Genomic DNA, 19,053 nt, shown 5'->3' on the forward strand with positions numbered 1-19,053 from the left:
ATCAGTTGTCCATGACTACATTGGAAGATAAAAGATGAGACACTGGTAAAGAATACAATGCATATCCTTGGTAAATTAAAATAAAAACATTTAGGAAATTATACTCCATCAAAGTTCTTTGCTAGTAGCACAAAACCAGTACTATCTTGTACTTCATCATGTTAACTTCAAAGCTATCCAATTAATAAATATATTGCATGAATAGGACAAGACTCAGATATAAATAAATGTATACACTTTTTTACACTAGTTGAAGACCATGCACAAATTAAACACATTTCCTCTCCTGAACACAATGCCAGACAAGGACAGATTCACATTGTGTCTATAATATGATCAAAACAACGTGTTCCTTATTCAATCCACTGTAGGGTTAACTAAATAACCAAACTAAATTGCTGTTAGTGCTACAATGTTTGCATAATCTCCTGAGAATATTGGAGCTGCAATATTAAGGAAAATGTTGTAAAATGATGCCAAATCGACCATAAAAGCCTCTTTAAGTTATGGGATGTTTCCAAAAAATGTATTTCATTAAGAAACTCATTTCAATTATATTTGATTATGAATGCTCTGAATGCTCCCTGCGCATTTGAGGCTAAAAGCATCTTGATAGAGAGAAATATAATCTACTGGATTTATTGGGATCATCAATATTTTTTATATTATCCTCCAGTATTATACATACTATATATCCATGGCTTGATAGGCAAGTAAGATAATTTTGAGTTGCTGACATGAATGCTAAGTTGATTGTAGAATGAGGCAATAATGCATGAATTATTAAATACAGTGCATATTTAGGAGACTGTGAGAATTCTGATCATCGCAGCTTATCACAAGGCCTAATGTGTGTAAGGCTGTATCATGCATCAGCTAAATTATTCAATGTTCACCAAGCTTACGGCCATCATAAAATGCATAGCAAACTGGAAGCTCTGATTTGATTAGTGAGCTATGTTCCGATTATGAAGGGATTATAACAATTTGAACAATTAAAACATTTAGAATATAAAAACTTGGAAAACATAAATAGGCTGTATCACCTGTCATGTTCAGCATTTTTTTCAGGTCAGAACATGAGAGCAAAACAAACACATTGCTTATTTCAGAGACCCTCTACCCTCACACAAAAGATGAAATTCACTCAGTGATTCGTTACTCACTGAATGGCCAATGTATTCACTAAAATGTGGCTCCACACAAACGTCAAAGAAAGAAGCTACAAAATCATCATCAATAAAATAAAGTTTTGGTTGGTTTTGGATTTTCCTTTGGATGAATGCTACCATGAATATTGAATGGATATTAGATTAATTTTGTTGCATTTCAAAAGCATGACTGTGTGATTTCCTCTCATCGTTCTGCATAACAAAGCTCAACACGATCAGCTGCACCTCATCCCTCTATCACGTCGTCCATGGGGACACAACATCATGAACCTAAACCTGCACAACTCTGACAGCAAAAAAGAACAAAGGCATAGCAATACATAGATTAACCAAATATATTAATAATATACATGTATGATTAATAGCCAGGACCTTTCAAGGAAATGCATAAAAGTTAGAGAATTTGATCAAAATGAATGTCCCTGAATGTATCCAAACATGCACTGTATCTTGAATTGTTATAATAGGAAATTTAAGCTTAAATGGAGAACCCTGTGAGGGAATATAAACCAAATCAATAGCAATTGAGAGCTGCTAGTGAAAGAAGCTTTAACTGCAATTGCTAAAGGTCAAGTTGCACACATACAGCAGTAAAACCTACAAGCGGCTTAAACCATGTTAGGGATAACTGAATAGGAATTCTACAATTCTGCCATCTGCTTGGTGCTAGTCTTTGTTTCCCTAGCAGCCTATGGGTGGTGTAGAGCAGCTGGCTGATAGCAGGCTCCACAGCACCATCATCCCTGGCCAACCCTATTGATTAGTGAGCATGGGAGGGAGTTGCCAGGTGCATGGGTCTCTTAGCCATGATAAGAGCTCCATTCCATCATAAATATACTTGTTGTATTTCTCCGTGCAGCCCATGCACGCTCAAAGCATTTATTATCAAATCCCAAGACCTACAATTAGCTTAACATCACAAAAATAGCTCCTATTCATTATTTAGTCTACTGATCTGTCACTTTGCTGTGTCCTTTTTATTTCTGTTATTGACAACACTTTCTTTCTTTCTTGTTTGCACTTAAGCGGAATTAAATGGCCTGCTAACTGAATTGATAAAACCATGGGATGACTTTGCAGAGTAGTTGCAAAGATTTTTTGAGTAGAAACTGTATTCCTGATGCACCAAAGTCTAGATTATGTTTGTGTTTGTGTGCACTGTTAATTTATGATTCTGGAGATTTGATTACACAGGGATTAAAGGGATTCAGGAGGGATTCTTTAGCCAGGTATTTCTGACTGTAAATGTATGATGAACAAGTTAAACAATTAAAGTCTCTGTAGGCTTTATGAAAAGTTCCATATACACTAAGTGGCTGTTGTTACGATGCTTAACAGTGCGTTACAAAACAATGTGAACCTGCACTTACAGTATTAACAATTACACCTTGAATCCATTAAGTGGGGCTGCAATTGCCTGCAGTGTTATATCTTTATAAAAGCACCCTTGTACATTTTCTATTCAAGGGCTGTAAACTTATTGCAGCATCCTCTACTCTCTCTCGTGTAACCAGTCAAACAAATCTTGCACATCTGTCAATAACACACTCAGATTCACATCGATCACAGGATAGCACAAACAGCCAACCTGTTTCCATCACATCTGGCACTGGTTACAGCTAAAAGCTCAAAGTTAAAAGATTAGCCTGGATTCTATTAAAACAAATAATGATCTGGGCGATTATAATGTGTAGCTACAGTTTAAAAAGCAACATAAGATCAATAAGTAGAAAGCTGTCAGACACAAGGGGAACCTTTCTCAGGGATGTTAAAGATTTACAAGCACCACATGTTTAACCATACAAACAAGATGTACTTACAAAACTACAAAAGACATTACAAATAATGATAATTTTATCATTGCAGCCGTGTGGAAATATTGTCTTGTGACCTACTTCTACTTCTACTAGAGCAAACACACTAGTGCTAGATGCTTTGCTTAGTTACAGTAAGTGAAGGTCATGTCCTTCAACAGAACGGGACTGTTTCCTGTGTGTGCTGACGGTTGGAAAAATAGGACACTATTACATATCTCCAACTCCTGCAGTTTGTAATGTTCTACAGTGACAGTGATTCTGTATGTGCCTTTAATTTCAAGAAACGTTAATGGAATTTGACCAGTTATCCACAGATTGAGACACATACACTATCAAACAACCACCACAACAATTCAACTAATTTTATGTTTTTTAAAATATTTAAACATATTCAAGGTTGGGTTTGTCCTCAATAACTGTGTGTGTATGTGTGTGTATGTGTGTGTGTGTGTGTGTGTGTGTGTGTGTGTGTGTGTGTGTGTGTGTGTGTGTGTGTGTGTGTGTGTGTGTTTGTGCTTCTATACAAGACTCTTGCACCTCAGAAGCACTTTTCTTGAATGTGTGTGTAATGAGGAAGCTATTCTGTGTGGGACAAAGAGTGCCTGGCAGAAAACAAAAAACACTAATATGAAGAGGCTTGAATGTTGAAGGAAAGTAGACAACTAAAAGAATAGCGGGCTGAAGTAGGAAGAAACGTGTGATAATAGCTTTTTAAAAGCACAAGCAAGATTTATTTATTTATTTTAATAATGGGCCAGCGTAGAAAGTAAACATGTAGTACGAGAGGAAAGTAATATTGAGGAAATATGTGAAGCGCACATATTCCTATACAGGTTTACGCCACTTGATTCTTAATCCAGGCAAATGGCACAAATGAAACAAGATGATAAGATAACAGCACACACACACATCTACACACACCCACCTGCAGGATTGAGTAATGTCTGAGTGGGACATTGGCCCTACTGTCACCCTATTAGCCTGATTCTACTGCACACTCTAATTGATTTATCATCGCCTCTCCACCTCCATCCAATTCCATCAGTCATTTTTCAAACACACAGCACACACACATGAACACACACAAGTGGCCCTCCTTTTCATTAATCTCTAACATACTTACACAACCCATACACGGACTGTCTAATACAGAAACACCACGGACCTGTTAGTGCCGTTATCCCAAAACTCTGCTTACAGTATGAAAGATTACCTTACAAAGTAAAGGGTTTGCACTTAGAGACTCTAAAGGAGCTCTTCAGCCCGCTGGAACCAATCAGGACAAGCATGGTGGCGAGGTACATCCCTGCCATTCAACAGCAGAGGAGGCTGCTGGGACCCAGGAGAGGACCGTTGCAAAGCGGAAGGTGTAATCACTTCCTTGAGCAAATTGAATTAGCTGGGCCTCCTACCTCGCCTTCCCTTCAAACCTTTCTTCCCTATTTCCTTGAGTGAGCATCTGTTCCATGAGCCATGCTGGCCAGCAGCCAACAGTAACCAAATGTGAACGACAATGCAAGGCTTCCTGACTAACTGAGTTTAGCGTTCACTCTTCCATTTCAAAGAGATGCTGCTCGTTGTCCCTGCTAATTTAGAAGAAAGCCTCCCATTTTAACAAAATGTTTATTTATTTATTTGTGAAGTACCAGTGCCAGTCTAAAATGAAAATATATTCTGTATCAACACACAGCATGGCTCCATTATCCCAGTATATATGCTATAGTGTACTGCTGCTAGTGTGCCTGCCTGCCTGCCTGCCTGCCTGCCTGCCTGCCTGCCTATCTATCTATCTATCTATCTATCTATCTATCTGTGCAAGCGCTCATTTTTCCATTTGGTAATTCATGAGATTCACTGTTGCCGGGATACACATTAAGTTTATCTGTAACTTTTCCATAAAATCGCATCTGAGCAACAAATCACACAACATTAGTATCCACTTGTGGCAAAGTCAACAAGGCTCTGCACATTCAGCGAGCCTGCAACACCAAATTCTATTTCACCAGTTTTAACCTGTGAAACTCTAGACCCAAGTCCCAAGCTCCAGACTAACCTCATCGTCTATCCTTTCTCTAACAAATTACTTTTTAACTTGAAGTGAGAAGAAGGTTAAAACAGTCTACACAACAGGTCTCTAAGTACTGTTTCAAGGTTTTGTGTATTCACTGGATTTTCTCAATATGAATATCTGGCTACCAAATCTGTTAAATTCATAATAAAAAACCATGCAAAGCACAGTTTTCAATATGTCCAATTAGTGCACATGTCCAATGGCACAAATTAACTATATACTGTATATTGTGTGTGTGTGATTACATGCTTGAATATTACAAACACCTGTGTTGTTCATAGCATATCTTCAAATAAGCATTGTCTCAAAAATACAAGTCCTGACCTCACAGTATGTGAAATTATGGTTTGTCAGAGCAAAGGGCTGCCACATAACAATGTCCTTTTGTCCGTTTAATGCCCAGCTGGTCTGGACTCACCATGCCCAATTTAGTTTTGCACACCCTATTGATTGCTTTGCTTGCTTTTAGGTACATTGTAGCTATCCGAAGCTTTAATATTTCAAATAATTCCTTCTTTACAAAGCCCTTCTTTTGTCTTTAGGCACACAATGGTTGACTGACAGCATCCAAATCATTTTGGCCTTTTACTGTTCTGATTCTCTTTGTGCACAGCAGCATACCATTTTAGAGGTCAGCTTCATAGCACAAGTTAGAGGATAATACTTAATCATCTGTCAGTCAAAAGGATACATGTTAAGACAACATGAATCAGGATTTCTGCAATAAAGGAGAAATGATTATTCTTGGTTTAGATCTTGGATTACATGACTGAAAGGTGTGACAAACAAAAGTATGACACAGACAGAATATTCGAAACACTTTTGAATATACTGCAGTCGAATACAATACCTAACTAACTGGAGCCAAAATTACCATAGATTCAATGATGATGAACATAATCTCAACAATATGAGATTGACAAAGATATCATTTACTGTAGGCTTGTTGTATTGAATCGCATTAGATTGTTGTAGGCGTAGATATATGCACTAAACGTGTACAGCACATAAAGGGCTCTATATGAGAACATCTGGTCCTGATGTTTACCATCGACATTTGTACCCATTCTGTCTTAATCTAAATCTATAGTTAATAAAGTCAGTCACTCTAGATCGATGACTACAGAGGAAAAGGCACTGGCCTACAGCAGAGAGGGGGAAGTATCAAGCGATCCAACTGCAGAAAGAAACAGAGTAGAAAGACAACTGTCCGCCCTGTTTCTTTCTGTCTGTCTTACCTCTCACCAAGTCAAAAAGGGAGAAAGAAGCATCATAAATAAAAGGACACTTCCATCCCACATTTCTCCCCTCTGTCTGTCTCTGCCAGGTCTTGGTACCATCTAATACACCATGTCTGCTAAAACTACAAGAACCTTCAATCCATCAATGCAACCAAATTAAACCAATATCCATTTGGCTCCTCTTGTCTCTTGCTTCTCTAGGATTCAAACCATCACCTGCTTCAACACAGGCTTAAGCATTTGACCATAGCTGTCAGTTTTTTGGTTGACTGTGGTAAAGCAGAGGCTCTGGTAAAGCCTCACTCACTAACATGAGGCGGAATTACCTTGTAAATCATGTAATTATTTGTAATTGTGGCTTTCAGGCTACTTTAACTTGTTTGCATTTGCATTTACCACCAAGATGCAAAGACAGATTGTATGTGTCTAAATGAGATATATGATTAATCACACACACACACACATAAATCCAGCATATCTAGGATAGGACTCTAATCTCATTATTAATTAATACATCATTAATATCATGCTGCAGTTTCCTAGGTGTCTGGAAACACTAAAGAGCTCAACATCTTGACTGGCTGATACAGTGACACCCTCCACACAATGGGGGATCACGACTAGTATCCACATGACTAATGCAATGAGCTGTTTGGGAAAGATAGAGACTGCACAGAGAAGAGGCGTGTGTATGTTTCATGTCGATAAAGACCCAGCAAATATATAATTGGTGCAGTCTGTGAAAATAACCGCAGTGCAAAATCAACTTCATTTATTGGATGAAAACCTCAATAGCTTTGGTTTAAAAGAGAATTTCTGACATACTGTTATTCTGCCATATCAATAAGGAGAGGAAATGTGTTCCATTGTCCAAGTCTTTCTTCAACGGTATAATTAAATGTGTCCAAAAAGTGCTTAGTGGATCAGAAAGAACTATAGGATCCTCACTTGAATAAATCTGAAATATCCCAAGTTTGTTACAGGAGGTGTCTCCTTTGCTCAATTTGAAACATAGTAATGTCTACAATTACACTGGCATTGAGTTCAGAATGTCATTGTCATGCACTTCAAAGTGAAAACTGAAAACCTACCTCAGACGGCACCAAGATGAGCCAAGGTTGGCAAAAGAAGAAACAGAGAAAGTTTGACAGCACAGCCCCCCCACGCTTCAGAGGAGCAACTACAATCCTCCAGAACACTCACACTGTCATTTCATCTGTCATTCTTTCACATGATTTAAAAAGTATGCAAAAGAAGATGCAGTGTTTGATGGAAGAGAGTGGGAACACTAATTAAGCCTTCTTCTTCTTGTAATGTAATCCATTCAGCTCCACAAAATTCTGAGAGGTATTGAAGAGTCAAGTGAATCAAAGAAGAATCAAAAAGGAAGTGAGGATTTTGGGAGATTTCTCCTTTGCTTCTGTCATCACAGGCTTGTCAAATAAGCCGCTCAGTGGCACTGGCTTGTCTGTCACTTTTCCTGTAATCCACTCCTTTCTGTTTGATCACAGCGCTCACTGAGCCACTTCCCAACGCTCGACTTCACCTCCCGTCTCAGCTCAGACCCACAGCACGGTCTCCTCCTGTCGCTCTCTCTCTCTCTCTCTCTCTCTCTCTCTCTCTCTCTCTCTCTCTCTCTCTCCTTCACTCTCCCGATTTTTCAGCTTTCCCTCTCTCTGCCTTTCCTCCTCTCTTTCTCCATCTCACATCTCCTGACTGATCTTCGTTCCTTCCAGGTTTTTCTTTTGCCCTCCCCCTCCCATTAGCTCCACTGATCGCGGCTTGTTTCTCATCAAACAGATGAGCCCCGTCTCACGCGCTCACTCTCTCCTTCCCTCGCTCTCCATCTCTCTAGCTCTCTCTTTCTCTCCCACCCACCTCTGTAACTCATTCGCACTTAAATTCACTTTTTCACACAGTCAGACACTAACAGCGACACATATGCTCCACAGCAACAGCAACTCTTTCATGGGTACCATATTTTACCTTATGCCACTCCGAGTGCAATGCTGTGAATATATTTAAATATACACATAATGCTTTGGACCAATCGCATGAGATGTGACTTATGGCTCATTAAAAGGCTATTAGTATCACAGGCCAGTGGAATCGCGGCCTTCTGCCCATGCAATCAGCCTTGAGACTGAACTCAGTGTAATAATAAACAATGTTGTGCTGCTGTTAGACATGGGAAAACTAGATTAGAACAGCAGAACCGCTTGATACAAAATGTATTCCTGTACGTAAACACAGTGATCTTAATGCCTGTCATGTTACAGATTGATTGTGAATGGTTATGATAGATACGCTTCCATGGCAAAGAGGCTAATTTGATGTCACAGTCTTAAAATTAGCACCTTTTCTCAAGTGGCAAAGAGAATGAAATAGGCAGGTGTACAAACTGTGTTGGAAGAGTGGGAATTAAATTAGAACCTTTCTTTATATATACTGTATATCAATCATCCATTGGAAACACAAGATTCTCACAACCACGTTGAGATATATGGACAGGGATTTGTGTTTAATGATTTATTTAAGCAGAATTCTCTTTGCAGTGATTAATGGAATTATGATCTATAAGCCATGCATAGGACAAGATCCTGTTAGGGCTGCTGATGAGACAAAACAATCAGCAGCAGGTAGCAGACGAGTCAAGAGTGTTTTGGGTGGACACACTGTTCTTGTCAGACGGATTGAAATCCATTTGCAATTTTACGTGTTATGTGCAAATGAGATTACACTGTTAGTCAACTCAATGTATTGATTGACTTGTCTTGTTATTTCCACAGTTAAGCCAAATAATGGTAGTATGATATGACACACACTCACGGAGGAAGCATCTTTGTAACCTCCCCTAGTTTGTTTACTGGCATGTTTTTCAGCATTTATTCAGTTTACACCAATGCCGCCAAATCCACTTTACCGTTTTCTGCATCCCTGCTGCAGCTCGGCCAGGGATCAAGAGATAAGCCCAACTTCTTCACCATGGTGGAGAATTCCTTTGATAAAGGGGCCATGGAGGGCAAACTGGTGGATGAAAGACTGGAAGCGGTCCTATTCATATCACTCTAATCAGATGTGATAATGTCACCAGCTCCATTGTAGAGATTGTGGACAAAAGGGCAGCGGTATCTACAGCTTCAGTGAAGAATGTGATAGCGGCTATGGGCCTTTTCAAACCTGTAGTTCTGTAGCTGCCAAATTGTATCTAATATTTTACGATGTTGCTTTACCTGCTTGGTTCAGTTTGGTATCCAAAAGAACCAGGATATATCAAAGTCATGTGAAAACTCAATGCTCTGCTCATTTGGTTAGAAATATCAAAGGGCAGGAGTGACAAAATGAAAATGGAATATGTTGGCCTTGCCTGAATAACTAGATAATACAGTAATAGAAATGTCATAATTTCATTTTAGTAGTCATCTTTTGGAACATGTATGGTACCAGACCAAACTGCAGCAGAAGCAATGAATAGAGCAATAAATTAGTAAAAAAAGCCAAATCTGGATCAGACAATCTGGATCAGGCCTCCTAAAGTCTGTTTTGGTCCACACCCAAGAGCATGTTGTGTGTTCTGGGGGGTATTATCAGTATGTTGATACATCTTCACGACATTTCATGCTGCATTCAATTTTGGTTGGTTTATACAGGAGATTGATAAATCAAAACTGTAGTGGATTTACTGGATCTCCTATAGCCGGAATCAATTGACGTGTGAGAGGACACAGTCTTTAAGCCTCATGGAGGCTATGAGGATTTAAAAGCAAAATAGGTTTTCAAAAGTAGGCTTGTAGGCTGACAATGCAGAAAAAAGCCTCTTTGGTCTATTATTCTCTACAGTAGCCAGTTATTACTTCTGTCTGCAGTTGTGTTTCATGATCTCAGTCTTATCCTTCTATCTAAAGTGATCTATGTTCAGCAAGAGAAACAGGTAGAACACTAGTAACTGGCCGCAGGAATCCATAAAGTTTTAATATTCACAAGATTTATTTCTTTTTTATATGTTAATGACATATAATGACTCTTTTGTCAAGTCTCCAGAATTAGAGGAGTGATTCTGATTCTGTGACTGAGTGACTGAGAAGTTGCTGAAATGTCTGCTAGTTGGTCATGCAAATATTTAAACAAGCCAGCAGAGCAAAACACACAAACAAACACTGCATAAGCAGGAGAAACAGGGATTTGTCATGATTATGTGTGAACCTCACCAATGTCCTCATCACATTACATGCTGCATTTCCTTTGTTTGGTTTGTACAGTAGATTTGGTCTGAAGCAGCAGAATTTAATCAAACTGTCTTTGGTCACAGATTTTGTGATCTACAACCTCAGGTTTCCATATAATCGATCATGATCGATCACAATCATTTTCCATCTGGTTCATCTTGAGATAGCCCAGTACAGCTACCCCCTGTATTCAAATCGATTTGCTGTCGCTGTGGTAACCACAGGGCTGTCAGTAGGCTAAGGGGAAGAAAATAAATCGGAATGGAATAAATTGCTGCTTTAACACTGGCATCCTGGAGGGCAATAATGAAGACCTCTGCATGCCATCTAAGACCCTCAACCACACACACACACACACACACACACACAGACACAGCACACTGGCCTGATTTCCATGGTGACTTTGAGCAAATGTCACACAGCAGTAGTAGGCCTCAGATCCCTTAGAGGGGCAGCATCGTTAGTATGCTGGCCAAGAATATCATTGCTACCAAAGAGAAACACATATCAATTCTTCAACCTCTGCATATATTTATGTATTCTTCTCCTTATGATTCCATTTCAACAAGTTTTCATTTTTTTAGATATGTTTATTTTTACAATAACCTTCCCTCTGATTGCTTTGACTTTCTTAGTCAGGCACTGATTCACTACCGACTCACCAGCCAAGTAAACATTGTTGTCCTAAAGAAGGGAGCTCAAACTAAGACCTAGTTTGCTAACTCAAGACATATCAGTCAAGTGTTCTTACCCAGTAACCCCTAACACTGTGTCCAACAGAATAACCTTCATTTTGTAGACCAGCAGTGTGTTCCTGTGAATGAAAGTTTCTACCATATACATGTCTGAAAAAACAACAAGAGCTGAGAAGAGAGAAGCATTTTTTCAGACAAAGGTTACACCGTAAATCTCTGAGCTCAGACTGCATGTGAATGAATACATTGAAGCTTTACCACTCAATAGGGAACAATGGACCTTTGAAACAGAACAACAACATGTAGATGCATACCCACAAGCACTGCACACACTAATATATCAGATAAGACTGATGTTAATATAAATAAGATGACATTTATATCAAGACTCTCACGCCGAACCAGTGCTGCCTGATTCCAGAGAGACACACTTTTATTAGAGTCTCAAAGTCACAGCCCATAAATCAAATCCCTCCCACCAGCTCTCTTTTCACTTCCCATGAGAGATAGGTGGCATTTTGGGATTTGGGGTGGGGTTCTTTTTTTGGATGATACGGCAGAATCAGACATTTGGTCATCGTCAACATCTGTGTCTTCCACCTGTTGGCATTTAGTGAGCAGCAACAAGCCAACAACGATAAGTGGAGGCAGTAGCTTAGCGGGTAGAGCTTCCGCTTGGGAACCGGAGGGTCGCCGGTTCGGGTCCCTGCCGAGGTGCCCCTGAGCAAGGCACCAAACCCTCAATTGCACCCTCTGCGAAGGGTGGTAATATAATGTAAGTCGCTTTGGATAAAAGCGTCTGCCGAATGTAAAGTGAACTTTCTAATAAAGGTTTGTAATAAAGTGTATGTATGGGATATCTGAAGACAGATTTATTACCATAACAAATATTAGACATAGCCATAACGGTAAAAAATGGCAGATGACATTCTCTATCCATGGATTGTGTTACTTAACTAAGACAACATGAGGTTGCAGTGTTTGATTATGTCGTAACATGCTGTGCAGCCATCACTGTCATGTTGGTGCTGAAAATCATTTCTGTCTTGACGTTGACAACTTCACATGACTGAGAGGAGGAAGACGAGGGTTTTGAGAGATTGGCAGATGTAAAGCACAAAATGGTCAGTGATTCTTGAAAAGAAGCTCAGTTTCCCTACATAGAATAATAAAGTTAAGGGAATTGTCTGTGAAGTGTAAAATCAACCTCTAATGCCATTTTGTTTAAATATCTTCCAAAGCAGTCTCTGTTTTTCTTCAGACTTGTTCTGGTCAAGATCCATCTTTCTTATGCATCCTGTGAGCCGCTGGATGTCCCCTCTGTTGATAATGAGTCCTCCACTATGTTCCCTCAGACTTATTTTCCATTTTTGTGCTGTATTCTTTGTAGCTCGCCTTGATCTCCCTATATCTCATGTCTCTTTGTTCTTCCTCCATGTCTGAATTCTTTATTGTGTGTACTACAATGTGTAAATAGTGAAGTCTCTTATCCAGCCTACTGAAATTCAGATTCAGTGCACTTTGAACATGCCCACTGAGGATGAACTAAGACGATTTAACTGTGAAATTAGGATGAAAAACGCAAAGGGTTCATTTTAAAAAACAGATAAGTGACATGATGCTTATCCGCCTGTGTATCAGGCTGATGAGTCAGATAGTCGTTATTTTTAAGCCTCTCCTCTGTTTCCTCAATGTTCTGGAATTTGAGACAGAGATTTGGATTCACATGTTACTATGAGCAAGTTCCCTGCCGCAAGTGAGAACTATGAGCAAGTTCCCTGCTGCAAGCATCAGTAACACACTGCAGTCTTTACTTGTACTGGATTGTTAATGGTTTTCAAAATGTTTAATCTGATTGTCATAGGTAACCTTGTGTCTGTCAAACCTAAGAACAACTCGTGCATGTAAAGACAGGAGATATAGATGAGTAATATATACAATAACCTTCAAGATGGAGTGTGTCGGGCTCCACACTACAAGACCTAAAGACGCATATTGACAGGAAGACACTGGATTCAAAAACCACGAAATGATGACAAATCTTTTTTAAAACATAATGGGTGAATGTGTGATCTTTAACCTCAACGACAATACTAATGTTCATGTTAGTATGCTCAAAGTACTTGAGTATAAGATGTGTTGACAGAATAAAACGGTGTGTATGAGTGTTTGTTTACTACTTAGTGAAGTATGCACTGAACAAGTAGAAATATTTGGTGGGTGTAACCCCTGCAGTATCTGAACTGGGAGATCTTCTGTCCCTCTCTCCCCCTGCTCTCAACCAATGAGGGTGAGGTTCATAGATCAAGGGTACCTTTTAGGTGGTGATGATCTGAGCTTTGCTAACCTGCTCGCAGACTGGAATATGTGAAAAATTGTCACATCAAGATAAAAAGTAAAGTAAGAAACTATCAGTGTATAGCTCTGCCATGGCTGAGGAATCATCCAAATGAGGACGTGCTATACCATGGGGATTAAATATGCCGAAATAACACAACATACTCCTCACTATTATCTCCAGCATGCACACACTCCTGCACTCCTCCCCAGCTACAATGATGTCACCTTGATCTGTAAAATGTAAGGGTGCGTTTCCATAGAAATGTGACATTGTTGCCATGATACAGTTTCCAGTACTGAGACCAAAATACTATTCTTGTCTGGGTATGACTACTGACCACTAGAAACATGAACTCATTGTCATCTTTGTAAACATCAGTGGGAGGAAAATACTTGCAAAATGATGCATTTTATTGACAGTTTAAGCCTGTGTTGTGATCAATTTACTCAGTATTATTTTTTATAAAAATGCGCTCTTCGATTGAGGATAAAGGTGCAATGACTTGTTATGACTTGAATGTGCCTTTTTAGATGAAGTATCAATGGTTGGGTTTCACTGAAAGCACGGTAAATAACGAGCTAGTGTGTGCAACAGTTGACATTTTGATAATTGAGTAGACTGATCCTTTTTATTTTTATCTTCATTCAAGTCGCATTTGATAGTGATGGCATTCAAATAACCAAATAATCCTGGATAGAATGGGTTCAGACAAAACCTGAATCCGAAAATTGGCATGAATGCAAACTTCCTTCAGCAATTGGCAGAGTGCGGAAGTGGGTGTTTTCTGAAGTCCCATTTTTTCTGTCATTCTACAGTTCTACATTCTTTACAGTGGCTTCCCGTTTGTGGTTACATCTGTCTTGCTTTGACTCGTCCAGACCTCTCAGATCGTCTTTGGACAGGTCTGCTTCCTGTCCCCAGACTCCAAACTAATCATGGAGAGGCAGCAATCATTTTTTTATGCACCACATATCTGGAACAAAAGCTGCAACTCTTTTAAATCATGGCTGAATTCTTTTCTGCTTGTCACTGTCTTTCACTCAATTATTTATTCATTTCTTGAACTGAACTGTGACTCTCATTCTTTTATTTATTTTTTTCTATCATAGCTTGTTTTTCAACTTACCACTGCACTGTGACATTACCTTATATTTTTTTGTGCATTTCAATGTTTTGTCTCTGTCTAAGGGACTTTGAATTGCTTTGTGTTTGAAAATTTGCTATACAAATTAAGCCGCCTGGCCTTGTGAGTCTGACCAAAATGTGCAGTGGTAATGAATTTCAGTTGCACACAAGAAACACAGCTGATAGATGCAATACTGGGGGAAATGTCCAAAAAACAAGACAGACAGTTTGGCATTCTACCACCTCCAAATAAACTTTTGTGCTGTTCTGTTAAACATAGCAACAAGAAGGGCCATGATTTAAATCTGAAGATGGCGTTGGTAAGGCTAGAAAACGTGCAAACGGAGCAGGAGATTGTTGACATTGTGTCCGTGTCCCGCTGTGTTTACTTCTGATTTAATTGGATTAATTGAACTGGGTGCCAATCGAACCACATAGAACATATCGGACCATCTAGTGAGTAGAAAAGAAAAGCTCGTTACTGTTTGCACAGATTATGCTGCTGAAACAGTTGACACAAAGCCAGCGGTTGACGTATGGATGCTAACAGTTATCTGCAGGCTGAACCAGGGAGGTTGATCATCATCCAGGAAGCAGAAAGCTCATAACCCTGTACCATGATTCAAACTGAGGACAGCAAGGGAGATAGTGAGGAGGGCAGTGAGGGAGATGAGTGTTAGTCAGACCATGCTGCGTACAGGTCGATTACCAAACCACATCTTCTAGTGTCCCTCTGGGAACATGACTAAAAACCCATGTTTATATTGCATAAAACAAAATGAAGACGTCCTGTTAACAGCCCCTCCCCTCTTCATAATGACAGTGGGCATTAATTCTCTTTATCCCTTTGAGTCTCTCTCTGTCTATCTCTCTCTCTCTCTCTATCACACACACACACACACAATCACAATGTGAAATACTGTATGGATGACATCACAACTACTGATATATAGGACTATGCTAAACACAGGGATATTTAATTCATTATATGAACTTTTACTGACATGAAACGTCACATACTAAGTATAGTCCCTTCTGTTTAGATTCCTTCCGACCCATTCAAACAGGTAACTCAAAAGCCCTCATTATTATTCTTCTGTTCTGTTCAAATTGATCCATCACCTGAGAGATGTCAGGTTCCTAATAGAAGAGTCACTTGTCTGAGGTGCCCTATTATCCACCTCTTGAGTGGGGTCCTTTAAGCAGCCGGAGACGGGTGCTTGGGAGCTGAGTCATAAATAATGTAAGACTTTATTGGTCCCTGTGGGGAGATTCTCTTCTGCCTCACCCTGTTCTGCAGGGGGGTCAGAGGTCAGGGTCATCTACAGAACGTATTTGAAGTTAGCAAGGATAAAATGTCTTGCTCAGGTATCCTGCAGCAGAGGGGAGGCTTGTCAACACAGGGCCTTGAACCCAAGTCAACTACCAATGAGTGACCTTGTTACTGAGTTACACTGTTGTACTGCAGCATTAGCATTTACCACAACTGAAATGTTCCTCCTCTCAGTGCTTGACCTCTCTATTTTATATGAGACATTAAAAAAAAACATCTCAAAAGGTTCTTATATAATTCACAGTCATATGAGGGTCAAACAACATGTGATCAAAGTCTGCCTGCCTGATGTGGACTCATATGTATGTAGTGTTTCTGTGTGTGGATGTGTGTGTGTGTGTGTGTGTGTGTGTGTGTGTGTGTGTGTGTGTGTGTGTGTGTGTGTGTGTGTGTGTTTGCTGCAGGTCTTCACCACAAGCTTTCTGATTTAATTAATAAAAGAGTGAGTAAATGAGTACATTTGTGCAGTGAATTCAGAAGATATCAAAAAAAATCTGAATGTCACATATAGTACTGGGATTCAAAAATCAAATTAGATGTTTACTGAAAAATATTCTACATTCTAACATTTACACATTTAGCTCTTTTGTGGTGATAATGAATATCAAGCTATGGGTTCAGTGTGCAGTTCGAGGACAAACTGATAGGTGGTTGAAATAAAATCTGTGATACATCAGTTGAAGTACCCATTCTCAAGCTTCTCTCAGCCTTTCTTCGAACCTTTGATGAGAGACAGTGCAGTCAAATTGCAAATTAATCCAGATCTCTGAGTAGTTTCAAACACAAATTCATGTCTGATTAATCAAAATACTTGAAACCGTCTCTGCAATGATACAACTGCATAATGAAGACTCTTCATTATTCATCATTATTAGCCTTTCAACCATTAGATGTTCCAAAAAGCAAAGTATTATTTCTTAATACTATAAAGCAGAAAGCCATAGATAAACTCATTTGGTTAGAGTGCATTACACCTTTGAAGTCTGAGGCCAGGTGAGCGGACAAACATTCCTCCCCAATGATTTCATGATAAGGCAAAAGAGGAATTATTTATTAGATTGCGGAAGAGTTTAAAAGCAAAAACATAAAAAAATAGGTATGAACCAGATGATAACACAGACAGACCAAACATATTAGCAGCATTTTCCAGACACCAAGCAACACGGCAAATCTGCACATCAGAAAATTGGTGCAAGTCACTGTGGTATGGCTAGAAATCCAACCAACCCATATAGACAAAGATGTCTCTCACAGAGATAGCAAAAAGAAAGTGATAGACAAAGAGAAAGACAGCGACAGAGATAGCGAAAGCCTGGAGGGAAGGAGAGAGGCAGGAGAGAAAGTAAGGTTTCTTACCTCAAGGAGCTGCACTCTGACTTTGTTGTAAGCTTTTAGCCAGCGTACTTTTGATGGAGAGCAGGGGGGAGGCCCGTCTTCAAAGAAACTGAGAAAGATAAAGCAAAGATCACAACAGGTTCAATTAATATCAAAGCCTGGATCACATCAATTCTCACATTATGTGACTGAAATATAAAAAAATTCGATCCACATTTAAAACATACCGAATCTTAGTCTCAGTCTTGTTGTCATGGCTTTCAAAAATTGGTTTAGGTAGGATAACTGAAGATTCCCTCAAGTCTTTGTTCGAACCAGGTTCAGGTAGTTGGTGCTGTTCTTTCTCATTGTTTTCCTCTTCCTCCTCCCAGGCAGATGTTTTTTTATGAAGAGGTGCCTGAGGGGTGCTAGGTTGGCAGATCTCCGGACCATGGCACTCCTCAGGCTCAGAGCTAAGCTGGGAACTGGCCTGGCTGAGGTTACATGATGAACCAAAGTGACTGCTGTCCACTGGGCTGTAGGAAAAGGACACCTTCATTTAGAATATCAAAGTGAGTTGGGTCAGTAGCACAACATATATAAACAACAACCATTTAAGTGGGTTTTATTCCAAATCTTTTTCTTTAGAAAAGACGTTTTAATTTGAAAATACTGAGTGGATAAATCAAACCAGACAATCATGCTATATTGCTGATAAAATGTAATTTGTATATTAAATTGTGAAAATTTTTTTGGAATAAAACACGTTATTTTTTTTAACAATAATTGAACCACAAATGAGGGTAAAGGAAGGGTAACCGAACCTCAATTTTCTGCCCTCAATGGAAACTAAATGAGAAACTGACCACTAATATATGGGGTGGACAGAAAGAGGGTGAAATATCTCAACCATGTAATCATGTAATGAGAGGCAGTCGTGAGTGCCAAGAGACACTCGGTTTTTTTAATGATTACTGCAAGGTTAAAGCAAAAAATGATCAGAATAAATGATGAAATTGCATTTTTATATGAGGTCTTCAACTATAGATCCTATCCTTGCACCTTCCACTGTATGGTAAAATATCAGTGCACATTAAATTGTTATTCTTGCAATGACGGATGGGTTAAAGTCTGACTTATTAATTCTAGCTGAAGAAGAAGCTGACTGAAAAGGAGACTGCAATGTGGCCCTAGGCTATGTGGATGGTTGAGAATGCTAACGAGGAAAGTGATTTACTTAGGCTTGGATACAAGCCAAATTACTTCTCACTATTCCTTTTATTCAAGTGTCCAACCTGCCTCCATGGCGTGTCCTGTCACAGTACCATAAATTTATCTGGGTTTGCCTCATATAAACAAATTGGCTGAGGCTGAGAAGAATATTTCAGAAAACTGAGGGAAGGAGAAAGCCAGGACCATATACATGCCTCACTTCGAAAAAAAAGAGCGAATAAATAAAGTTTCCTTCATTCATTGCACTTAAATCATTGTCAAGAAAGCCATTACTGAGGTGATGTAAATTGAAAATAGCTAGCCAGTACATTTACGCTTAGTAGCGAGCACTTTTCAAGCAGATGACTTTGATCTTTTCATTTTATGCCTGTGATGATGACACTCATTATGTCAGATTTTCAGGAAATGGTTTGCATTCTTAATTATGAGGCTTATATAAAGTCGAACAACATGCTTAGTTAAGTTGTCGTTACAGGAAAGGTAAG

At 39.2% G+C, this 19,053-nt stretch overlaps 1 protein-coding gene across 1 annotated transcript in view; it reads right to left on the reverse strand.

Annotated features, from left to right (window-relative positions):
- The window catches only part of LOC143000175 (uncharacterized), a 102,533-nt gene that overhangs the window by 40,781 nt on the left and 42,699 nt on the right, over nt 1-19,053 (reverse strand). The window contains exons 10-11 of the mRNA XM_076149405.1: nt 17,584-17,871; nt 17,378-17,465 (exon numbers count right to left, since the gene is read on the reverse strand). Of these exons, the coding sequence (XP_076005520.1) occupies nt 17,378-17,465; nt 17,584-17,871 (376 nt within the window). The remainder of the gene's footprint in view (nt 1-17,377; nt 17,466-17,583; nt 17,872-19,053) is intronic.

Source organism: Genypterus blacodes, unplaced genomic scaffold (assembly GCF_046128005.1).
Source record: "Genypterus blacodes isolate CSIRO-AG114 ecotype Tasmania unplaced genomic scaffold, CSIRO-AGI_Gbla_v1 ptg000045l_1, whole genome shotgun sequence".
Taxonomy (NCBI): Eukaryota; Metazoa; Chordata; class Actinopteri; order Ophidiiformes; family Ophidiidae; genus Genypterus; species Genypterus blacodes.